Genomic DNA, 26,237 nt, shown 5'->3' with positions numbered 1-26,237 from the left:
CTCACATATGCATAAAAGGCCTTGGGGTTATCCTTGATCCTACCCGCCAAAGATTTTTCATGCCCTCTCTTAGCTCTCCTAATCCCTTTCTTCAGCTCCCTCCTGGCTATCCTGTATCCCTCCAACGCTCTGTCTGAACCTTGTTTCCTCAACCTTATGTAAGCCTCCTTCTTCCTCTTTACAAGACATTCAACCTCTCTCGTCAGCCAAGGTTCCCTCACACGACCATCTCTTTCCTGCCTGACAGGAAAGTTCCTGTACAATCTGATGCCACCACCTTTTCCATTTGTGTATAAAGAAATTTGCCCTCATTTACCTGTTACTTAAAAATCTGTGACCTCTGTTTATTGGCCCTCTGCCAGTTTTCTCCCTTTTTACTGTCTAAACCTCCTAAGTTTGACAACTGCTGCTCTCTAGTCTCTTCAGACAGCTCATCCTAGCAAACCTGTCTGTATTGCTGTCCTGGTTTTGGATGCCTTTCCCACAGTTAAATGGTCAGAACTGACATAGGAACAGGAGTAGGCCATTCAGGCCACCAGTGGGCGGCACGGTGGCACAGTGGTTAGCACTGCTGCCTCACAGCGCCAGAGACCCGGGTTCAATTCCCGTCTCAGGCGACTGACTGTGTGGAGTTTGCACGTTCTCCCCGTGTCTGAGTGGGTTTCCTCCGGGTGCTCCGGTTTCCTCCCACAGTCCAAAGATGTGCAGGTCAGGTGAATTGGCCATGCTAAATTGTCCATAGTGTTAGGTAAGGGGTAAATGTAGGGGTATGGGTGGGTTACGCTTCGGCGGGGCGGTGTGGACTTGTTGAGCCGAAGGGCCTGTTTCCATACTGTAAGTAATCTAATCTAATCAAAGCTACTGCACCATTTAATATGGTCATGGCTGCTTGAACACTTCAATGCCTTTTACCCACATTCACCCCATGACACTTTAATAAACAGAAATCTATCAATTTCTATCTTAAACAGACTCAAACACTGTCCACAGTCCCCTGGTAAAGAATTCCAAGGATTCTTAATCTTTTGCAAAAGGGTATCCTCATTGGCATCCTCCTTTATTTTGCTTATATCCACCCTTGTCTACCTCATATTTTGAAAATTTCAGTGAGATCCCCTCTCATTCTTTAAAATATTGGAGATAACAGGCCTAGTTTTCTCAATCTCTCTTCATATGGCAGTCCTGCTATTCCCAGGAACAAAGCTGGCAAGCTTACAGTCCCTCTTTGGCAATAATACTCTTCACATGGTAAAGGAACACACTGTATGTAGTCCGTTTTGTACACGTGTGGTCTAATCAAGGTTCTGTATGATTGAAGCAAGATTTTTCTGCTCCTGTACTTGAATCCTCTTGCAATCAAGTTAAACGTTCCATTAATTTTCCTAATAGCTTGCTCCACCACCATGTTGGCTTTCAGTAGCTTACAGACAAGGATACCTTTGTACATCTAAACTTTCAAACCTCCCACAATTTAAATACTCTGCACCTCTGTTCCTCTGACCAAAGTGGACAACTTCATGTTTTTCCACATTATATTCTCATCCATTCATTGTCTGTCCAAATCCTCCTGAAGGCTAAAAGGCATTTTGTCATTTGTAAAAGATTCAGCTTAACTCACATATCTTTATATTCACTGTATACCATATATAAATCAAAGTATCCCAGGCAATTGCTTAACAACCAGGTTAGCTTTTCAAGCCAGCTTCAAATATTGATAAATAATATATGCTCCCTTTCTGCAGTTGTACCCACCTCACAATGCTGTCATTTAATTCCTTTCAAAGCACAAAATTTCACACTTGTCCAAATTAAATAGCATGTGCCATCAATGTTCCAGCTCAACTTGTGTGTGTGTGGCCATGCAGCAATCAGAAATGTGTCACACAGGGAATAAACATGCTACATGCATCAATGTTCCTGATAGAATACGTGTGTGTGACTGTGTCCAACACACACATTCTAAGGGACTGCGCAGTACAGCATGCTGGTTCACGACAAAACCAAACAGAACTTAGCATCTGTTGTGAATGGAGAAAAGTGTAAATTCATCACCACTAATTTCTGCTTTCTGTCCATTAGCTAATTATGTGCTTTTACATTTTTTTTTCCTGAATGTAAGCATCTCTAGAGGGCACATATATTTCATTATCTTTAATTGTCCTTTTTCATTCTTTCACTGGGCATAGCATCAGTGGATAGACTGGGATTTGATGTGCAATCCTAATTGCCTTGAAAAAGTGGTGTTGACCACCTTTTTGAACTGTTGCAGTTCATGTGATGCAGGTATACCCACACTATATTGTTAGGGAGAGAGTTTCAGGATTTTGACATGATGACTACAAAAGAATAGCAATATAGGTCCAAGTCAGAATGGTGAGTGGCTTGCGGAGGATTTTCCAGTTGTGGTGTTCCTACGTTTATAGAGTCATAGAGATGTACAGCATGCAAACAGATCCATCGGTCCAACCCGTCCATGCCGGCCAGATAACCCAACCAAATCTAATCCCACCTGCCAGCACCCGGGCCATATCCCTCCAAACCCTTCCTTTTCATATACCCATCCAAATGCCTTTTAAATGTTGCAATTGTACCAGCCTCTACCATTTCCTCTGGCAGCTCATTCCATACACGTACCACCCTCTTTTCTGCCCCCCTTGTCCTTTTAACTGGTGGGTGTTGAGAATTTGGAAGGTGCTATTGGAGGAAAGTTGACCAGTGCTTCACTGCATCTTGTAAATAATGCATTGTGTTGCCAGGTGGTGATGCAGAACAAGTATTTGATCTAGATTTTATTTGTTCTGTTAAGAGTCAGGTTCTCTAAACTAACTCTTGGCTTAATCCTTGCAGCAAGATTTCAGAATCGCAGCAACAGGCGTAGTGCTGGATCTCGATAAGTCTGTAACCATTGTTAAAAAACTCAAGCTGGTGGGGTTCCCATTCAAGATATACAAGAATACAGCCTTCATAAAGGTGAGAAGTTTCTTTATCACTGCCAGCAGTTTCCCTCCTTTTGCTGTATTCTAAACTCCTCCATATCTTAAGATTAATCACTGTTCCTGGAATCTTTATTCGGCCTTTTAAATTTCATACAATCCTTAACTTCCTTTTGTTAGCTTGATTGACCTTTTTGGGATTTTTGTGCCTTAAAGGAGCCTATAAGCACCGTGAACTATGTAATAGTTCTTCAAATAGTATGATAATACGTAAGCAATGGATCGTCTTCAATGCATTTATTGTGTTACTTCCCTTGTATGTTCATGATTTTCTTTGTTCAAATTTAGCACCATGTCTTCCAATTGAACACCTCACTTCCAAACATAACTCCTTATTCTACCATATTAAGGTGACTCATCGCTAAAGATTCTTTTGCAAAAAGATCATAATTAGCCCTTTCTCACTACGTAATATTAGATCTAAAATAGCTTAGATCTTCAGTCATTTGCTCAACATACTGCTTTCAAACACACTCCAGAAACATATCTTCCTCAGCATTAGTGCTTGTTAGGTTTACCCATGCCACATGCTTCTCTAATCTCCCAGTTAATACTTTGCCCTATGTGATTATTATTATTTGATAGGAGTTGTTTATTGCTGCTGCTTGCCATTTCTTAGCTCCCCTCAAACAGATTTCACATTTTTTCTTTAGTCTGAGATCCTCCTCACTAATCTGACCCCCTCTGCCTCCCGAATGATCCGAAGTTCATCCAACTCCAGCTCCAGTTCCCTAACACGGTCTTGGAGGAGCTGGAGTTGGATGGGTGCACTTCCTGCAAGTGTAATCGGCAGGGACGTCGATGGCATCCCTCACCTCATACAGCTCCGCTTTCTTTCCCTTTTTGCTTGTTCTTCTTAAATGTCAAGGATTCATGAATATTGAGTTCCAGTCTTAGTTACCTCATTCTGTAATGATATTTAGATCGTACCAATTTATCTCTCTTCACACCTTTTAATTGTCTGCCTTGTTGTTCTGTGTTATTCAGTCATTCCATTTTATCAGGAACCGTGATTTGATCCTGTGAGATTATCATGAAGATAGGGAATCTGATGAGACACCTGGTGTGAAATGGTTATTTTGAACTGCTTCAAACATCCAGGCAGGAGCAAGTCTCCCACAGATTCTACAAAATGGGAAATATAGAGGTCATTGAGGTCTACAACACGGAAACAGGCCCTTCGGCCCAACCTGTCTATGCCACCCAGGTTTCACAATTAGACTAGTCTGATTTGCCTGCTTTTGGTCCATATCACTCATCATCCCATCTATGTACCTGCTTAAGTGTTTCTTAAATAACAAAATTGTACTCGCTTCCACCACTACCTTTGGCAGCCCATTCCACATACTTACCAGCCACTGTATGAATCTTGTACAATTTGTCTGGGTTGCAAATATTGAATCTTGCCCCATGCCTGAATCTAATGTCACTGTGTCAACACAGTGATATGTACAGAATACGTTAACGAGGGCTGAGACAGTCACTGAAGTCTGTGTTATTGTCTGAATAGTGTTTTGCAAGGATCTTTCAGTGATGCTTTGAATTGATTGATAAATCTTGAATAGAAGAAAAGCATGTGGAGTTGAGGGAAAGGGTTGGGGTGGTGGGTTGTACGTTGGTTGAGACTAGTTGAGGGACCTGGAAATGGGAGAAGTAGCGGAGCCAATGATTTCTCTCCCTGGCCCTGCTGTTTTTAGTGAGTTTTGACCTTTGATGTGCCCTCTGCCTCCACAAGAAGGTTTTATTTTTGGGTGCCAATCAACCTGACTCTCCCTTTGATTATTAGTACCTGTATTTTTATAAAATGATTTTGGTTTCCTTTTTATGTTACTAATCTTCAGTCATAAACTTTCACTGCATCTCTTATTTCCATTTACTGTTCTGCCTGCACCTTCAGAATTCTGCTCAACTCTACTATGTTATATTGCTAATGTTGGTCAGTTTTATGTTTCATGTTATTTCAAATTTCTTCAGTTACCCACTCGTTTGTAGTTTTGGGTGTATTACTTTTGTCTGTCATGTTTCATCTATACCTGGGCCACCACCTTTTGATCATCTTTGTTTCATCCCCCTTTGGATCAGATTCATAGTTTCATAGTAATAAAAGCTGGAGTAGGCCATTTGGCCTGTCGAACATCCTCCGCCATTCATTGAGATCACAGCTGATCTATACATCGTTTCAGGTCCTGCTACTTGAACTATCACATAACCCTTAATTTCCACCATGCACAAACCTATCCAGCTGTGTCTTGAATATATTTAATGAAGCTGCCTCCATTGCTTCCTTGGGTAGAGAATACCATAGTTTCAGTACTCTCTGGGAAAAGTTCCTCCTCATCTTTGTCCTAAATCTATTCCCACTAATCTTGAGGCCAAATCTCTCTCATTTCTAGCAAGTCCTAAATTACAGGCAGCTCAACCTCTCCTCATAGGGTAACCCCCTCATCTCCGGAATCAACCTGGTGAACCTCCTCTGCACCACCTCCAAAGCCAGTATATCCTTCCTCAAGTAAGGAGACCAGAACTGTACATAACGCTCCAGGTGTGGCCTCACCAACACCTTGTACAATTGCAGCAGAACCTCCCTGCTCTTAATTTCAATCCCTCTAGCAATGAAAGCCAATATTCCGTTACCTTCCTGATTACCCATTGCATCTGCAAATCAACTTTTCGTGATTCATGAACGAGCCCTTTTAAATCCCTCTGCACAACAGCATGTTGCTGTTCACCATTTAAATAATACTCTGACCTGTTATGTTCACTTCCAAAGTGGATAACATCACATTTACCAACGTTGTACTCCATCTGCCAGACCCTTGCCTACTTATTTAAGCTATCTAATCTCTCTGAAAACCCTCCACATCCTCTGCACCGTTTGCCTTTCCACACAATTTAGTGTCATCAGCAAATTTGGATATGCTACACTCCGTCTCCTCTTCCAAATCATATGTATCATGAACAGTTGCAGGCCCAACTCTGACTGACCCATGTGGCACCCTGCTCACCACTAATCTCCAACCAGAGAAAAACCTTTAATCCCAACCCTCTGCTTTCTGTTGGTTAACCAGTCCTCTGTCCATGTTAGTACATTCCCCGCAACTCCATGCATTCTTACCTTATGAATGAGTCTTTTACGCAGCACCCTATCGAACACCTTCTGGAAGTCCAGGTATCAGCATCCACCTATTTCCCTCTATCCACAGCACTTATTTGCATCTTCAAAGAATTTAAATAAGTTTGTCAAACACAACCATCCCTTCCTGAATCCATGCTGCGTCGGCCTGATGGAACCCTTTTCATCCAGATATCTCACTATTCATTTTAGCTCACTGAAATTATCCCTGTGCCCATGAAGGGCTTTGGGATTGAGCTAGTTGAACTGTTGTATTTGGGTTGGTTGTTGAGAACCGAGGTCATACCACACAATCAGCTTGTTCTTCCGGTTGTGCTATCAAATGCTGTTTCTGAACACAGGGAATGTTTAACTCTGCATTGGAAGTTGCTAAATTTGAGAATGCTTCGCTCCGAACTGTGAGTGGACTACGTGGTCAACTGAAAAAAGCTCTTCGTACCCCAGAGGGAGGATTCCGTGCCTCCTTTGAGGACAAATTGCTGATGAGTGGTGAGTCAAATATCTTTAAATGTAACAGTTGAAGACAAGGTCTCAACAAGTGATAAAACTGCTCATGGAATATTCAAGTAGAGAGATTTCGGATATTTTGTTTGTTGCGATTTTTGTATTAAGGGGAGGCACTCCTGTAGTTTAAGGCACAAGTTTAGTGTCACGCTTCTCTGGTCTGGCAGGAGTAGTTGGCCTCTTGCTTTCTCAACGAGAAGGTTCAATCTTTAACCTCCAGCACTCAAACTGCAACATAATGACATCAATGTCACCAAATCTCAGTAGCAATTGTCAGATTTTACTGCGCCTAACTGAGTGCCTGTTAGAAATCAGTTTGTGAGCTCATGATGACATTGGACACAATTGTCCTTTCACTGGCACTCTGTTGCTCCCCTCATGGAGAATCTATGTGTCCCACCAAGTGTGGGAATGCACAACTTGATTTAAAACTTTAAGAAAATCTTATGCTTCATTTAATTATGGCTTTTCCTAACCGTTTATCATGATATGACATATTAGCCAGTAGTAAGCAAATTGCTTGTTTTAGATTAGATTAGATTCCCTACAATGTGGAAACAGATCCTTCGGCCCAACAAGTCCGCACCGACCCTCCAAAGAGAAACCCACACCACCCCACCCCTATATTTACCCCTGACTAATCCATCTAGCACTACGGGCAATTTAGCATGGCCAATTCACCTAACCTGCAAATCTTTGTTTTGTTGATTCTCAGATATTGTTTTCCTGAGGACGTGGTTTCCAGTTTCGGTGCCAAAGTTGTATAATCCAGTCACATCATTGCTGAGACCAAGTGGTGAGAAGGAGACCTGGACTGGAATGAGAACTGTCGGACAACTCAAACATGATTGGGGCATTAAGACGAAGCCAAACAAAGATTCCTTGTACAGGGTAATGGTGGATTTATGTCAGTAGTATACTGCGAAGAGCAGATTCTGAGTTAGCTTGAATTACTATCATAGGACAACTAGCTTTACCACCATTACAAAATGATTACAAAGTTTCCTTGAGGTAGCAGAAATGAGACTGGATTGATACCAAGTGGGAATTTCAGATAGAGAGTTGTGGGGAGGGGTTGCAGCACTTGTGGCACTGTTTGCCCGACAGTAATCGGGAGTGGGGGGCGAGCGTGGCAATGGAGAGAAATGAGAGTAATCCTTTCAGAACATTGGAATACGTCGATAGACCAAATGGCCTCCCCCCCTGTAGAATATAGTCATATCATTTATTTCAAATATGTGGCTCAGAATCCAGATACCAAGTGCAAAGGAGCAGCAGTCTGGGTTGGGAATCCCTGATAGTGAAACAACTTTACTCTGCTTTCTGTCTACAAAGTGTTCGATTTTCAGTAATCAATTGTACTATGTGATTGGATTTTGTGAACAAACTGGTTGGTTGACCTGTGTATTGTTGTTTCTAATTGTATGCATTTTTCTGCAGCCCATCGAGAGGAAAATGAAACATTTCAATCCCCTCCACATCCCCAAGGCACTGCAGAGAGCCCTGCCCTTTAAAAGCAAGCCTAAAAATCAAGAAAAACTGGCCAAGGAGACGCGGGATAAAAAGCGGGTTGCTGTTATCAAAAGTGCACATGAGAAAAAGGTAATTGTGTAAAAAATGGAAGAAATTAACATCCTCTGTTTCATGAGCAATGTGTACTTCAAGAAAGCCTAATAGTTGCCTTTCCTGGGGCTGCTGTCCAACCTGGTGCCAGCCCATTAACTGTCTCATTGTACTGACTTGAGTTATCTTTTACTCTTTCTTCCCTGGCTATGAACCAGAGGGGTACTAATATCCTGGGTGGGAAATTTGCTGGTGCTATTCGGGTGGGTTTAAACTAGTTCTGCAGAGGGATGGGAACCAGAGGTGTAGTTGCAGTGCACAGTGCACAGGAGGATGAGAGTAGGAAGGACTGGGACAGGATTTCAGGGTCACAGGAATGTGCTGGCAGACAGCAAACTGGTTTGAAGTCTGTCTACTTCGACACAGAAATAAGGTAGGTGAGCTTGCCGCATGGATAGGTACCTGGGACTTCGATGTTATGGCCATTTTGGAGACAAGGGTAGAGCAGGGTGAGGAATGGATGTTGCAGGTTCCAGGGTTTGGATCTTTCATTAAAAGCAGGCATGGCAATAAAAGAGGGGGAGGTGTGGCCTTGTTAGTCAAGGATAGTATAATGGTGACTGAGAGAATTTTTGATGAGGACTCATCTAATGATGTAGTCTGGACTGAGGTTAGAAACAGGAGAGGAGAGGTAACACTGTTTGGAGTTTTTTAGAACATAGAAAAATACAGCGCAGTACAGGCCCTTTGGCCCTTGATGTTGCGCCGATCCAAGCCCACCTAACCTACACTAGCCCACTATCCTCCATATGCCTATCCAGTGCCCGCGGAAGTGGAAGAGAGGATTAGCAAAATTATTCTGGGTAGGAGTGAAAGAAGCAGGATGGTCATTATGGGGGACTTTAACCTCCCCAACATTGACTGGAAATGCTGTAACTTCAGTACGTCGGATGGATCAGTTTTTGTCCAATGTGTACAGGAGGGTTTCCTGACACAGTATGTCAACAAGAGGGGAGGCCACACTGGATCTGGTGCTTGATAATGAACCAGGCCAGGTGTTTGATTTAGTTGTAGGTGAGCACTTTGGAGAGAGTGACCATAATTCAGTTACGTTTAGTTTAGCGATGGAAAGGGATAGGTCAAGAGTTATCGATGGGGCAAGGGCAAGGGCAATTATAATGCGATTAGGCAAGAATTGAGATGCACAGAATGGGGTAGCAAAATGCAGGGGACGCAGACAATGAAAACGTGGAGCTGGTTTAAGGGACAGATATTGCGTGTCCTTGATAGTTATGTCCCTGTCAGGCAGGGAGGAAGTGATGAGGTAAGGGAACCGTGGTTTACAACAGAAATTGCATCTCTTGTTATGAAGAAGAAGGAGGTTTATGTGTTGATGAGACAAGATGGTTGAGATGAGGTGATGGACAGTTATAGATCAGCTAGGCAGGATTTAAAGAGAGAGTTAAGAAGAGCAAAGAGAGAACACAAGTAGTATTTAGCAAATAGAATAAAGGAGAACCCTAAAACTTTCTATAGGTATGTGAGGAATAAAAGCATGATTAGGGTAGGAATAGGGCCAATCAAAGTGGGAAGTTGAGTGTGGACCCTGTGGAGATCAGGAAAAGGAAAAATTTGTAGAGGAGAAGAATGAGGTATGAGATATTAGACCAGAAAGGATCGAGGTTAGTTATGAACAGGTGTTGTCAATTCTCGAAGGAGTGAAAGTAGACAAGGCTCCTGGACAGGATGGGATTTATCTGAGGATTCTCTGGGAAGCCTTTGCCTTTGGTATGAGTTGTCATTGTCTACAGGTTTAGTACCAGAGGACTGGAGGATTGCAAATTTTGTACCCTTGGTCAAGAAGGGAAGTAGAGATGACCCAGGTAATTATAGACCAGTGAATCTTACTTATGTTGTAGGAAAGGTTTTGGAAAGGATTAGAAGAGAGAGGATTTATAATCATCTAGCAAGCAACAATTTGATTTTGGATGGTCATGGTTTTGTCAAGGGCAGGACGTGCCTCACAAACCTCATTGAGTTTTTTGAGAATGTGACCAAGCGTGTGGATGAGGATAGGGCAGTTGACATGGTATACATGGACTTCAGTAAAGCCTTTGATAAGGTTCCACATGGCAGAGGCATGGAATTGAGGGCGATTTAGCAGTTTGGATTAGAAGCTGGCTTTCTGAAAGAAGGCAGCGAGTGGTGGTTGATGGAAAAAACCACGGCTCCCTCGCACGACCCTTTCCTCCCTGCCTGACAGGTACATAATTATCAAGGACACTCAATAGTTGCTCCTTGAACAAGCTCCACATATCATTTACTGTTTATCATTTTTATAAATGACTTAGACGCAGGCATAGATGGATGGATTAGTAAATTTGCAGATGACCCTAAAGTCGGTGGAATAGTGGACAGTGTGGAATGTTACAGTTTGCAGGGGGAATTGGATAAAGTGCAGAATTGGGCTGAGAGGTGGCAAATAGAGTTCAATGCAGCTAAATGTGAGGTGATGCACTTGGGAAGAATAACAAGAAGGCAGATTGTGCCTTGGGTCAATGGAAAGATTCTTGGTAGTGTGGATGTGCAGAGGGATTTTGGAGTCCATGTACATAGATCTCTGAAAGTTGCCACACAAGTGGATAGTGCTGTTAAGAAGGCATACGGTGTGTTAGGTTTCATTTGTAGAGGGATTGAGTTCCGGAGCCGCAATATCATGCTGCAACTATACAAAACACTAGTGCGGCCACACTTGGAATATTGTGTACAGTTCTGATCCCCATATTTCGGGAAGGATGTGGAAGCATTGGAAAAGGTGCAGAGGAGATTTACCAGGGTGTTGCCTGGTCTGGAGGGATGGTCTTATGAGGAAAGGCTGAGAGACTTGAACCTGTTCTCATTGGCAAGAAGAAGGCGAAGAGGGGATTTGGTATAGACATACAAGATGATCAGAGGATTAGATAGGGTAGACAGTGAAAATCTTCTTCCTAGGATGATGACGTCATCATGTACGAGGGGGCATAACTACACATTGAGGACTGATAGGTTTATGACCGATGTCAGAGGCAGGTTCTTTATGTGGAGAGTGGCAAGGGCGTGGAATGTAGTCAACTCAGCCAAGTTAGGGAGATTTAAGTAATCCTTAGATAAGCACATGGATGATTTTGGGATAGTGTAGGGGGACGAGCTGAGAATAGTTCACAGGTCGGTGCAACATCGAAAGCCGAAGGGCCTGCTCTGCACTTTATTGTTCTATGTTCTATTGACTAATACATCTAATCTACACATCCCTGTATACTATAGTCAATTTAGCATTGCCAATCCACCTAACCTGCACATCTTTGGACTGTGGGAGGAAACCAGACCATTTGGAGAAAAAACACACAGTCACAGGGAGAATGTGCAAATTCCACACAGACAGTCGCCCGAGGCTGGAGGGTCCTTGGCATTGTGAGGCAGCTGTGCTGACAACTCAGCCATCACGTTTCCCTACGCTGAGTGCTTAAGGCAGTGTCTCTAGAAATAGTGGCTACATTGGTGATCATTTTCCAACATTCTGTAGACTCTGGAAGAATTCCAATGTATTGGAGGGTAGCTAATGTAACTCCACTGCTTTTAAAAAAAAAAGGAAGGAGAGAAAATGAGGAATTATAGGCCAGTTAGCATGACACCAGTGGCGGGCGAAATGCTGGAGTCAATCATTAAGGATGTAATAACTGGGCATTTGGAAAGTGGGGACAGAAGCAGTCCTCGTCAGCATGGAGTCACTAAAGGGAATTCATGCTTGACAAATCTTCTGGAATTTTTTTGCGGATGTGACAGTATGGTAGACAATGGTGCATCAATAGATATTGTGTAAATAGATTTTCAAAAGGCTTTTGACAATGTTCCACACGAGATTAGTGAGGATAATTAAAGCTCATAGTATCAGAGGTAATCAGAGGCATGGATAGAGAACCAGTTGGCAGACAGGAATCATGGGGTTGGAATAAACAGGTCCTTTTCAGAATGGCAGGCAGTGACGAGTGGGGTGCCACAGGCTTCAATGCCTGGACCTCAGCTGTTCACAATATACATCAACGATTTGGGCGAGGGAATTGAATGCCATAAGTTGGTGATGACACTAAGTTGGTGGCAGATTGTGCTGTGAGAAGGATACCCATAGGCTCTAGAATGACTTGGACAGACTAGCTGAGTGGGCAAATACTTGGCAAATGCAATATAAGGTGAATCCACTTTGGTCAAAAAACAGGAAGGCAGAATATTATCTGCATGGTGGCAGTTCAGAAAAATGAGGTGCAGCAAGACCTGGTTTCATGGTGGAACAGGTTTGGCATGTAGGTGCAGCAGACCGTGAGGAAAACTAATGGCACTCTTTCATAGCAAGAGGATTTGAGTATCAGAGTAAGGATGTCTTACTGCAATGATACAGGACCTTGGTGAGGCTGCATCTTGAGAATTGTGTGCAGTTTTGGTCTCCTAGTCTGAGGAAGGACATTCTTGCTGTTGAGGAAGTCAAACCAAGGTTCACCAGACTGATTCCCTGGATGGCAGGACTGACATATGAAGAAAGACTGGATAGACTGGGTTTGCACTTGCTGGAATTTAGAAGAATGTGGAGAGATCTCCTAAAAATATATAAAATCCTGACTGGGCAGGCTAGTTGTAGGAAGAATATTCCTGATGTTGGGGAAGTCCAGAACAAGGAGTCACAAGAATAAGATTAAGGACTGAGATGAGGAAGAAGTTCTTCACTCAGAGAACGTATGGAATTCTGTCCCACAGGAAGTTGTTGGGGCCAGTTTATGAGATATATTCAAGAGGGAGCTGGGTGTTGTGGCTTAACGGGTCAGGTGTATAGGGAGAGGGTGGGAATGGGATACTGAGATTGCATGGTCAGACATGATCATATTGAATGGTGGTGCAGTCTTGAATGGATGAATGAATGACTTCTATGTTTCTATGAACTGTCTACAATGAACTTATATCTGGCCTTAAATAAGACAACCAAATTGTTCTCAGTACTCCAGATGTAGTCTCATCAGCTCCTTGTAGTGTCTCCTACTTTTAGCCTCTAATCCTATAATATTTTAATATTTCACATTGGATAGCCATTTGTTTCCTTTTACATGAACCAGAATTTGGAATAAAAACCCTTTGTTGCAGTATGTTTGAAGAACCAGTGAATCAAAACAATGGAAAACAGAAATTGCTGGAGAAACTCTGGCAGCATCTTTGGAGGGAAAGTAGAGTTAATGTTTCAACTCCAGTGACACTTCTTCAAAACAGAGTTGAAGGTTCTTAGGTTGCCAAGACATTCCAGAAGATACGAGAACATGCCCCCCCACCCCTCTCCTCCTCATGCAGCATAGAACATTACTGCGCAGTACAGGCCCTTCGGCCTTCGATGTTGTTGCCGACCTGGAGAATCAATCTGAAGCCCATCTAACCAACACTATTCCATTCTCATCCATATGCCTATCCAATGACCATTTAAATGCCCTTAAAGTTGGCAAATCTACTACTGTTGCAGGCAGTGCATTCCATGCCCTACTACTCTGAGTAAAGAAACTAAATCTGTCCTGTATCAATCACCCCTCAATTTAAAGCTATGTCCCCTCGTGATAGCCATCGCCATCCGAGGTAAAAGGCTGTTACTGTCCAACCTATTGAACCCTCTGATTATCTTATATTTTGCAACTAAATCACCTCTCAACCTTCTCTTTAATGAAAAAAGCCTCATGTCCCTCGTCCTTTCCTCGTAAGATCTTCCCTCCATACCAGGCAACATCCTAGTAAATCTCTTCTGAACCCTTTCCCAAGCTTCCACATCCTTCCTATAATGAGATGACCAGAACTGTACACAATATTCCAAAAACGGCCGCACCAGAGTTTTGAGCAGCTACAGCATGATCTCATGGTTCCGAAACTCAGTGCTTTTAGAGTCATTGAGTCATATACAGCATGGAAACAGATACCTCGGTCCAACCCGTCCATACTGACCAGATATCCCAACTCAATCTAGTCCCACCTGCCAGCACCCAGCCCATATCTCTCCAAACCCTTCCTATTCATATACTCGTCCAAATGTCTCTTAAATGTTGCAATTATACCAACCTCCACCACCACCTCTGGCAGCTCATTCCATACACGTACCACCCTCTGTGTGAAAAAGTTGCCCCGTAGGTGTCTTTTATATCTTTCCTTCTCACCCTAAACCTATGCCCTCTAATTCTGGATTCCCCAACCCCAGGGAAAAGACTTTGTCTATTTACCCTATCCACATTTATCTGAATTAAACTCCATCTGCCACTTCTCCGCCCATTGGCCCATCTGGTCAATATCCTGTTGTAATCTGAGGTAACCCTCTTCGCTGTTCACTACGCCTCCAATTTTGGTGTCATCTGCTAACTTACTAACTGTACCTCTTATGCTTGCATCCAATCATTTATGTAAATGACAAAAAGTAGAAGACCCAGCACCGATATTTGTGGCACTCCACTGGTCACAGACCTCCAGTCTGAAAAACAACCCTCCGCCACCACCCTCTGTCTTCTACCTTTGAGCCAGTTCTGTATCCAAATGGCTAGTTCTCCCTGTATTCCATGAGATCTAACCTTGCTAATCAGGCTCCCATGGGGAACCTCGTTGAATGCCTTACTGAAGTCCATATAGAACACTTCTATCGCTCTGCCCTCATCAATCTTCTTTGTTACTTCCTCAAAAAACTCAATCAAGTTTGTGAGACATGATTTCCCATGCACAAAGCCATGTTGACTATCCCTAATCAGTCCTTACCTTTCCAAATGTATGTACATCCTGTCCCTCAGGATTCCCTCCAACAACTTGCCCACCACCGATGTCAGGCCTACCAATAAAAGCTAATGGAGTTATGGTCAGGTGCATAAATACTTGAGGATTGCCACCCAGATTGATAGGGTTGTTAAGATGGTATGTGGTTTGTTAGAGTTTATTGGGAGGGGGATAGAGTTTCAGAGCCACGAGGTCATGCTTCAGCTGTACAAGACATTGTTAAGGCCGCACCTGGAGTATTGCGTGCAGTTCTGGTCACCGCATTATGGGAAAGATGTGGAAGCTTTGGAAAAGGTTCAAAGAAGATTTACTAGGCTGTGTTAGAGTTTATTGGGAGGGGGATAGAGTTTCAGAGCCACGAGGTCATGCTTCAGCTGCTGTACAAGACATTAAGGCCGCACCTGGAGTATTGCGTGCAGTTCTGGTCACTGCATTATGGGAAAGATGTGGAGGCTTTGGAAAAGGTTCAAAGAAGATTTACTAGGCTGTTGCCTGGTATGAAAGGAATGTCTTACATGTCTGATGGACCAGAGGCTGTTTTCATTGTAGAGAAGAAGGTTGAGAGGTGACTTAATCAAGATGTATAAGATAATCAGTGGGTTAGATAGGGTGGACTATGAGAGCCTTTTTCCTCAGATGGTGAAGGCTAACACGAGGGGACATAGCTTTAAATTGAGGGATGATAGATTTAGTACAGATATCAGGGTTAGTTTCTTTAGTCAGACTAGTAGGGACGTGGAACAGCCTGCCTGCAACAGTAGTAGACTCTCCAATGTTAAGGGCTTTTAAATGGGCATTGAACATACGTATGGATAACAATGGAACGGTGTAGGTTAGATGGGCATCAGATTCATTTCACAGGTCGGCGTAACATCAAGGGCCGAAGGGCCTGTACTGCACTGTGTAATACACCCTATGCCTTCTTAATGACTCTATCAACCTGGGTGGCTACTTTCAAGGATCTATATACTTGGACACCATCTACACTACCAAGTCTGCTCATCTACACTACCAAGAATCTTAACCATTAGCCCAGTACTCTGCATTCCTGTTACCTCTTCCAAAGTGAATCGCCTCTCACTTTTCCACAGTAAACTCCATTTGCCACCTCTCCGCTCAGCTCTGCAGCTTATCTATGTCCCTCTGTAACCTACAACATCCTTCGTCACTATCCACAACTCCACTGACCTTAGTGTCATCCGCAAAATTACTAACCCGTCCTTCTATGCCCTCATCCAGGTCATTTATATAAATGACAAACAGCAGTAGACCTAAAACAGATCCTTGTGGTACCCCACTAGTAACTGAACTCCAGGATGAATATTTCCCATTAATTACCACCCTCTTGTCTTCTTTCAACTAGCCAATTTCTGATCCAAATCGCTAAATCATCCTCAATCCCATTCCTCCATATTTAGTGCTATAGCCTACCTTGGAGAACCTTCTCAAACACTTCACTGAAATCCGTTTACACCACATCAACTGCTTTAGTCTCATCCACTTGTTTGGTCACTAGCTCAAAGAACTCAATAAGATTTGTGAGGCACGACCTACCCTTCACAAGACCATGTTGACTATCCCTCAGCAACTTATTCCTCTCTAGATCCCTCTCATACACCCCTATCATGTCCCCCTCAACATTCTCTGCTACTAAACAAAACAACCCAACCTTAATCAGTCACTCTTCATAGATGAAATACTCCAAAACAGGCAACATCCTGGTGAATCTCCTGCACCGCCCTCCAGTGCAATTGCAATTGCGTGGTGACCAGAACAGTACATCAGCTGTGGTCTAACCAAAGTGAGAGAACAAAGAGAGTTTTTATCTTTGGTTTGTTGCCCGTGCCGTGGCTAATGCATGACTACAGGGATGGTGCAGGAGGGTGGGTTTCGGATACCTGGATAATTGGGGCTAATTCTGGGGTCGGTGGGACCTCAACAAACCGGATGATCTACACCTGAACCAGAGGGGTACCAGTATCCTGCGGGGAGATTTGCTAATGCTGTTCGTGAGGGTTTAAACTAATTACGCAGGGCAATGGGAACCTAAATTGTAGTTCCAGTGTCAGGTTGAGAGTAGTGAGGTCAGAAATGAGGTTTCAAGGTTGCAAGGGTTCACCAGCAAGCAGGAAGGTTGTTTGAAGTATGTCTACTTCAACGCCGGGTGCATTCGGAATAAGGTGGGTGAACTTGCAGCATGGGTTGGTTCCTGGGGCTTCGATGTTGTGGCCATTTCAGAGACATGAATGGGACAGGAATGGTTGTTTGCAAGTTCCAGGGTTTAGATGTTTCAGTAAGAACAGAGAAGATGGTCAAAGAGGGAGAGGTGTGGCATTGTTAGCCAAGGACAGTGGCAGAAAGGATGTTTGAGGACTCGTCTACTGAGGTAGTGTGGGCTGAGGTTAGAAACAGGAAAGGAGAGGTCACCTTTTGGGAGTTTTCAATAGGCCTCTGAATAGTTCTAGAGATGTAGAAGAAAGGATAACAACGACGATTGTTATAGGAGCGAGAGTACATAGTAGTTGTTATGGGGAATCTTTAACTTTTCAAATACTGACTGGAAATACTACAGTTCGAGTACTTTAGATGGATCAGTTTTTGTCCAATGCGTGCAAGATGGGTCAGTTTTTATCGAATGCATACAAGATGGTTTCCTGACATAAGATGTAGACAACCCAACAAGGGGGGAGGCCACCTTGAATTTGGTACTGAGTAATGAGCCTGGCCATGTGTTAGAATTGGAGGTAGGTGAGTACTTTGGTGATCGTGGACATAATTCGGTTTTGTTTACTTTAGTGATGGAAAGGGATACCGCAGGGCGAGAGTTATAACTGGGGGAAAGGCAATTATAATGCGATTAGGCAAGATTTGGGATGCATAGGATGAGGAAGGAAATTGCAGGGGATGGGCACATTTAAAATGTGGAGCTTATTCATGGAACAGCTACTGTGTGTCTTTGATCAGTATCTACCTGTCAGCCAGGGAGGAAGTGGTCAAGTGAGGGAGCCGTGGTTTACTAAAGAAGTTGAATCTCTTGTCAAGAGGAAGAAGAAGACTTATCTTAGGCTGACTTGTGAAGGCTCAGTTCGGGTGCTTGAGTTACACGTTAGCCAGGGAAGACCTAAAGAGAGAGCTAAGAAGAGCCAGGAGGGGACATGAGAAGTAATTGACAGATATGATCAAGGAAAACTCTAAAGCTTTCCAGAGGTATATCCGGAATTAAATAATGAGTAGAAAAACATGAGGGCCAATCAGGGATAGTAGTGGGAAATTGTGTGTGGAATCTAAGGAGATAGGGGAAGCACTAAATGAATATTTTTTGTCAGCATTCACTCTGGAAAAAGACAATGTTATCAAGGAGAGTACTGAGATACAGACAACCAGACGAGATGGGATTGAAGTTCACATGGAGGAGGTGTTAGCAATTCTGGAAAGTGTGAAAATAGTTAAGTCCCTTGGGCCAGATCAGATTTATCCTAGGAGGGAAGCCAGGGAGGAGATTACTGAGCCTTTGACTTTTTATGTCGTCATTGTCTTCAGGAATATTACCTGCAGACTGGAGGATAGCAAATGTTATCCCCTTATTCAAAAAGGGGAGTCGAGACAACCCTGGTAATTATAGACCAGTGAGCCTTACCTCGGTTGTGGGTAAAGTGTTGGAAGAGGTTATAAGAGATAGGATTTATAATTGTTGAGAGAGCAATAAGTTGATTAGGGATAATCAACATGGTTTTGTGAAGGGTAGGTTGAGCCTCATAAATCTTACTGAGTTCTTTGAGCTAGTGATCACACAGGTGGATGAGGGTAAAGCAGTTGATGTGGTGTATATGGATTTCAGTGAGGCATTTGATAAGGTTCCCCACAGTAGGCTATAGCACTAAATATGGAGGAATGGGATTGAGGGTGATTTAGCGGTTTGGATCAGAAATTAGCTAGCTGAACGAAGATAGTGTGATAGATGATGGGAAATGTTCATCCTGGAATTCAGTTACTAGTGGTGTGCCGCAAGGATCTGTTTTGGGGCCACTGCTGTTTGTCATTTATATAAATGGCCTAGATGAGGGCATAGAAGGATGGGTTCGTAATTTTGCGGATGACACTAAGGTCAGTAGAGTTGTGGATAGTGCTGAAGGATGTTGTGGGTTACAGAGGGACATAGATATGCTGCAGAGCTGGGCGGAGAGGTGGCAAATGGAGTTTAATGCAGAAAAGTGTGAGGTGATGCACTTTGGAAGGAGCAACAGGAATAAAGAGTGTTGGGCTAATTGTAAGATTCTTGGTAGTGTAGTTAAGCAGAGAGATCTTGGTGTCCATGTACATAGATCGCTGAAAGTTGCCACCCACGTTGATAGGTTGTTAAGAAGGCATATGGTGTGTTAGCTTTTATTGGTAGGGGGATTGAATTTCGGAACCACAAGGTCATGCTGCTGCTGTACAAACCTCTGGTGCAGCCGCACTTGGAGTTTTGCATACAATTCTGGTCACTGCATTATTGGAAGGATGTGGAAGCTTTGGAAAGGGTTCAGAGGAGATTTACTAGGATGTTCCCTTGTATGGAGGGAAGGTCTTATAACGAAAGGCTGAGGAACAGTTGAGGCTGTTTTCATTAGAGAGAAGAAGGTTGAGAGGTGACTTAATTGAGACATAAGATAATCAGAGGGTTAAATAGGGTGGATAGTTTTTCCTCAGATGGTGATGGCTAGCACAAAGGGACATGGCTTTAAATTGAGGGGTGATAGATATAGGCCAGATGTCAGAGGTAGTTTCCTTACTCAGAAAGTAATAGGAGCATGGAATGCACTGCCTGCAACTGTAGTAGACTTGCCAACTTTAAGGTCATTGGATAAACATTTGGACGAAAATGGAATAGTGTGGGATAGATAGGCTTCAGATTGGTTCCACAGGTCAATGCCACATCGAGGGCCGAAGTGCCTGTACTGCGCTGTAATGTTCTGTGTTCTGTAAAGCTCCAACATGACGTCCTTGCTTTTATAATCTATGCCTCAACTGATGAGGCAAGTATGCCTTCTTAACCACTCTATTGACCTGTTCTGCTACTTTCCGAAATCTCTCGATAGCAGTCTGTTTCTCTGCTTCCTAGCGTCCTGCCATTTATTGTGTACTCTTCTGGCCTCGTTACATCTTCCAAAATGCATCACCAAAACACTTGGCAGAATTTAATTGCATCTAATTTTAATTAGAATTTTGGATCCAACTTGCTGAGATAGCCTGGATCTTGTGTGTTTTTCGAGTGACTTGCACAGTTTATCCATGAACGATTAACTTTTGAGGTAGTACTGGTTTATTTTTTTCATGGGAATAAAAGAGAAAATAGTATCCAGGAGACACTGAAGCAACTTGGTCATGGAAAGTTCAAGAAATAGGTACAAAGGTAGATCTTTGACCCCTCAAGTCTGCTCTGCCATTGAATATATTGAAGACCTCCAACTTGGTTAGTCTCTTGACTATTTCTATTTCCTTTTGATTCTCTTAATATCTGAAAGTTGACTTCTGTCTTGAATAGCATATGGCATCCACAGCTCTGTAGAATAGGTAATTTCAAAGATTCAGAAACCTTTTGAGTGAAGAAACTTCTCTTCAGCTTTGTGCTAAATAATTGCCCCCTTACCTTGGTCCACCACTGAATGTGGGTGGAAGTAATGTTTTTGCTTCTGTCTGTAAATGATATAGAATATAAACAATATATCTCAAACTAATGGAAGGATTTCAAGAAACAATGTTACACATATATGGTATGGCCCAAGGGAGAGCTGGTTAGTTTTTTTTTAAGTGAAGATCCAGATCCTGGAATCTTTTAAAAGATGCAATAACCATGGGGCAAATTGGCTTTTTAAAGAATGTTGTTGGTTGTTTGCTTTAAGATGTTGCTGATTGTTTTTGCATGTTATAGATTGTCTCAGCTATATGATTGAATTTGTCACAACTTTCCTCATATTTTGTGAGCTTTCAGAGCGGGTTTTTGGGTATGAAGTGGTCAGATGCCTCATTAAGCTGGGCAGCATTTATTGCCCTTCTCTAGTTGCCCTTGCCTAATGTATTAGAATTAGAATTCCTTCAGTGTGGAAACAGACCCTTTGGCCTGTTTCACCGACCCTCGGAAGAGCAACCCACCCTATTACTTTACAATTCCCCCTGACCCACACACCTCTGAACAATATGGGCAATTTAGCAAATCACCTAGCCTGCACATCAATTGGACTGTGGAGGGGGGAAGCCAGAGCACCCAGACACAGGGAGAATGTGCAAACTCCATACAGACAGTTGTCCGAGGCTGGAATTGAATCCGGGTCCCAGGCGCTGTGAGGCTGCAGTGCTAACCACTGAGCCAACGTGCCACCCCTACAACTGAGTGGATTGCTAGACTATTTCAGAGGCCAGTTAAAAGTTGCATGTAGGTCAGACCTGATAAGAATGGCAGTTTCCTTTCCTAAAGGTCAGATGGGCTTTAACAACAATCCCTTTTCGAAGAGAGGAGGAACTGAGAGAACAGGGAGCATTGGGTCAGTTAATCTGACAACAACAGATCATAATTAGATTTGGTAGAGTCCCATTAGACTTTTAATTCCAGGTTTTTAAAAATTGAATTTAAATTCCGTCATCTACTGTGGTGAAATTCAAACCTTGTTCCCTAGAACATTATTTGGGTCTAGGGATTACTAGTCATAGAGTCAGCGGCATTGGAAACCAACCCTTCAGTCCAACTCATAGGATAGTGAAGAAGGCATTTGGTATGCTTTCTTTTATTGGTCAGAGTATTGAGTACATGAGTTGGGAGGTCATATTGCGTCTGTACAAGACATTGGTTAGGCTACTGTTGGAATATCGCATGCAATTCTGGTCTCCTTCCTATCAGAAAGATGTCGTGAAACTTGAAAGGGTTCGGAAAAGATTTACAAGGATGTTGCCAGGGTTGGAGGATTTGAGTTATAGCTGGGGCTGTTTTACCTGGAGCATCAGAGGCTGAGGGGTGACCTTATAAAATCATGAGGGGCATGGATAGGATAAATAGACAAAGTCTTTTCCCTGGGGTGGGGTAAGTCCAGAACTAGAGGGCAAGATTTAGTGAGAAGGATATAAAAGAGACCTAAGGGGCAACTTTTTCACATAGAGGTTGGAATGACCTGCCAGAGGAAGTGGTGGAGGCTAGTACAATTGCAACATTTAAAAGACATCTGGATGGGTATATGAATAGGAAGGGTTTGGAGGGATATGGGCCAGGTGCTGGCAGGTGGGACTAGATTGGGTTGGGATATCTGGTCAGCATGGACAGGTTGGACCGAAGGGTCTGTTTCCCTGCTGTGCATCTCTATGACTCAATGACTCATCCGCGATGACCAGACATCCCAATCTGGCCAAGTCCCGTTTGCCAGCATTTGGCTCATATTCCTCATGACCCTTCCTAATCAAATACCCATCCAAATGCCTTTTAAATTTTGTAATTGTACCTGCCTCAACCAGTTTCTCTGGCAGCTCGTTCCATGCATGCACCATACTCTACGTGAAAAAGATACCCCTCAAGTTCTTTTTAAATCTTTCCCCTGCCCTAGGAAAAAGACCTTGGCTATTCACCCTATCCATGTCCCTTGTGATCTTATAAAGATGTCTAAACTCACCCGTCAGCCTCCAACGCTCCGAGGGGAGAAACCCTAGCCTACTCAGTCTGTCCCTTTAACTCAAACCCTTCAGTCCTTATAAATCTCTTCTGCACCTTCTCAAATTCAACATCTTTCCTATAGAAGTGCAACCAGAATTGTGCACAGTATTCCAAAAGTGGCCTCACCACTAAGTGACAATACCACCAGGTATTGCCTCCTAATTGCTTGCTGTATCTGCAAGTTTACTTGACGATTCAGGTACAAGAACACAGTTTGAGGGCCATAATTTCCAATCTCTCATCATTTTTCTGTTTTTCTCATCAAAGTGGACAGCTCCATATTTCTACCACTCTGTTAACTGGTCTATCCTTTTGTAACCATTTGGGCATTTCCTCATAACTTGTGTTACCGCTTCACTCTGTGTTGTCAGCAAACTTGGCTACTTTACATTCAGCTTCTTCAACTAGATCATTGGTAGAGATCTGAAAATTATCCATTTAATCTGCTCTGTTTTTGTCCATTTACCAATCCTTGTTGCTAATGATTTTCCCTGATACCCATGAGCATTTCATGTCTCTTATGCTTTCTGAAAATCCAAATGCCCCACTTCGCTGATGTCCTCCTTCATGTTATAACCCTAAAACAATTGATTTCTTTAAAACATTGCCCTCTCATAAATCTGTTTTGACTGCTGTTGTCAGGCTTACATGACCTAATGTTCCCTGTTTTCTCAGTTTCCCCTCTCTTTGAAAGGGGAATTGTACTTTCTATCTGTTAAACCTCATGGATTGTTCTGGTTCCAGGGAATCTTGGATGATCAGTAGCATCTAGTATGTCTGTCCTCTCAAACTTTAGGAGGAAGGCAGTCAGATCCAGGGGATTTATTCATTTTTAAAATAATTGAAGGAACATCACTGATGAAATTACTGTGGTCATGAGAGTTCGGACCAGGAGTAACCTCTGCGATCATGACTAATCTGATTGTAACCTCAACTCCATGTTCCTTACTGCCCCTTTCATCCCTTTTGCTCAAGGATTTATCCACCTCTGCTGTAAGAGTTACAAAGACTAATATTACTTTTCTTTTTAAGGTACTTTCACCAGACCTTTGACTTCCAGCTGTTTCTGGAATTCATGTCAATGTCTCCTACTGTGAGAACAAATAATTCTAACAAGTAATAACAAGTAATTCATGCTTGTTTTATTAGCCTGTTATGTTTTGATTACTTATTGAAGCTTTTGCTAAGTGGTTTTCTGTCATCCTTTTGCTATCACATTCTTGGTCATCCTTTTCTGAAATATAAAAAATCTGCCAATCCTCAGGTTTACAGCTCATTTTGGAAACAATATATGCCTCTTCCCTAAAACAAGAGGCATATTGGACACAGCACATTAACTCTTTGTTTCTCCACAGATACTGCCAGACCTGCTGATTTTTTCCAGCAATTTCTGCTTTTATAAGCTTCTTCCATTAATGTAATACTACTCTTAATTTTGCTTAATAGTTATTGTGTTTTTATTTTAATTTCTGAAGGGAATATAGGTTTGTTGTGAATTATGAAATATTTCTTTATTTCTGATGTTTACCATTACTTGTGGGCGGCACGGTGGTTAGCACTGCTGCCTCACAGCGCCAGAGACCCGGGTTCAATTCCCGCCTCAGGCGACTGACTGTGTGGAGTTTGCACGTTCTCCCCGTGTCTGCGTGGGTTTCCTCCGGGTGCTCCGGTTTCCTCCCACAATCCAAAGATGTGCAGGTCAGGTGAATTGGCCATGCTAAATTGCCCGTAGTGTTAGGTAAGGGGTAAATGTAGGGGTATGGGTGGGTTACGCTTCGGCGGGTCGGTGTGGACTTGTTGGGCCGAAGGGCCTGTTTCCACATTGTAATGTAATGTAATGTAATCTAATCTTAAAATCAAACGTTTTGATCTGGTTTCCCAATCTACTTCAACATACTCGCTAAGTTCATTGTAATCGTCAACTTTCTCTGTTTTGATCGCAAAGTTGATGTGAGAAGTTACTAGGATTTGTGTGCCTAACAATGAATGTTTTTGTCCTTAGATCTCAGCCCTGCTTACTGCTCTGAGCACAGTGAATGCTTACAAAGTGCAGAAAGAACGTAAAAAGGAACACCAGCAGCACAAAGAGTTTCTTGCAGAGAAACGCAAACAGGAAGAGGCTAAGGTTAAAAGGCAGAAAGAAGCTCGCAAGAAGATCCATCGTATGCTGGGTCAGAAGGAGAAGCGCAGAATGAAATCCAGCCTGAAAGGACAGAAAGAAGCCTGATGGACAAAACTTTACAGTTTGCATTGAAAGGAAAGTTGGCCATGAAGAGTTGGGGGTCGAAGAGGATTGTCAAAATATACTTCGGGCCATTGTTCACATGTATAAATTTTAAATTGCATATTTTTTAGAACTGTAGTTTATTTGACTGCAGACAACTTGGCTTTCATTCAGAATTTGATCCAGAAAGGCTAAAATACAATGTGATAAACATTTGTTTAAAGTTAAATACTCCGTGCTCTGTGATGCACAGTGTATTGATGAATATAGTAAAATTCCTCATAATGTAATGTGTGATTGATGCCTTATTTTTAAATGTTCTGATCTTAAATATGGTTTGTGGAATTGGTATCAGACAGGACCTCGGGCTGAGGGTAACATTTGTTGTAGGAACATCAAGTTGCTTAAAGGAGAAGACAGTGGGAAAGTGCATGATTTGCTCCTGGTTTTTTTGGGAGCATAATTGATCACCACAGAGTTGCCTTTGTAAAGGTTGCTGCATTAAGATTGTTTTACACCCAAAATGTGCCCAGCAACAGTCTTCTGGCCCATTATGTGGCTGCATTGGACTCCTGTTGTTGCAATGGGTTTAATTTCTTTAGTAATGCAAGGTAGCTAATTCTGCTACCATCTGTGCCCACCACTATTAGAAACCAACCCATCACCACATGTTTTTATTAAGGATGTCAGGGCAACATGGCGGCTCAGTGGTTAACACGGCTGCCTCACAATGCCAGGGACTGTGGTTCGATTCCACCCTTGGGCGACTGTCTATGTAGAGTTTTCACATTCTCCCCATATCTGCATGGGTTTCCTCTGTGTGCTCCCACAGTCCAGGTGAGGATTGTGCAGGGATGTGCAGACTAGGTGGAATAGCCATGGGAAATACAGGGTTACAGGTATAGGGATGGGTCTGGGTGAAATGCTATTTGGAGGGTCGGTGTAGACTCGACGGGCTGAATGGCCTATTTGCACACTTGTAGGGATTCTATGATGAGGCCAAGAGTAGAAATTTTTTAAAAAACCTCATAAAGAGTTTGGAATCCAGTGAGTACAGGTCTAACCTGCCGAACCGCTTGTGAGAAAATTTCCCCCCATATCAGGAATCCACAAAGTGATTTATCAAGCATGAGGGCCTCAAACCCTCCTTGTTGCAGATTTCTTCAGTCTTCCTCTATTTAAATAATATTTAGCTTCTCTATTCTTCCTGCCAAAGTAACAACCTCACATTTCCCTGCACTAAATTTCAATTTTCCCCACTCACATACATCTAGCAGTATGTAAACTCTGTTATCCTCAGTACTTGCCTTTTCACCTATTTTTGTTTCATCT

At 42.8% G+C, this 26,237-nt stretch overlaps 1 protein-coding gene across 1 annotated transcript in view; it reads left to right on the top strand.

Annotated features, from left to right (window-relative positions):
- Positions 1 to 25,202, top strand: part of bms1 (BMS1 ribosome biogenesis factor) — a 117,745-nt gene extending 92,543 nt beyond the window's left edge. Inside the window, exons 19-23 of the mRNA XM_043678628.1 lie at positions 2,848 to 2,970; positions 6,468 to 6,615; positions 7,346 to 7,521; positions 8,071 to 8,232; positions 24,684 to 25,202. Coding sequence (XP_043534563.1) covers positions 2,848 to 2,970; positions 6,468 to 6,615; positions 7,346 to 7,521; positions 8,071 to 8,232; positions 24,684 to 24,908 — 834 coding nt within the window. The 3' untranslated portion in view covers positions 24,909 to 25,202. The remainder of the gene's footprint in view (positions 1 to 2,847; positions 2,971 to 6,467; positions 6,616 to 7,345; positions 7,522 to 8,070; positions 8,233 to 24,683) is intronic.
- The last annotated feature ends 1,035 nt before the right edge of the window (positions 25,203 to 26,237 follow it).

This window comes from Chiloscyllium plagiosum, chromosome 38 (genome assembly GCF_004010195.1).
Source record: "Chiloscyllium plagiosum isolate BGI_BamShark_2017 chromosome 38, ASM401019v2, whole genome shotgun sequence".
In the NCBI taxonomy this organism is placed as follows: domain Eukaryota; kingdom Metazoa; phylum Chordata; class Chondrichthyes; order Orectolobiformes; family Hemiscylliidae; genus Chiloscyllium; species Chiloscyllium plagiosum.
Note: the sequence above shows the minus strand (reverse complement) of the source record. Positions and strands in the feature narration are given on the sequence as shown.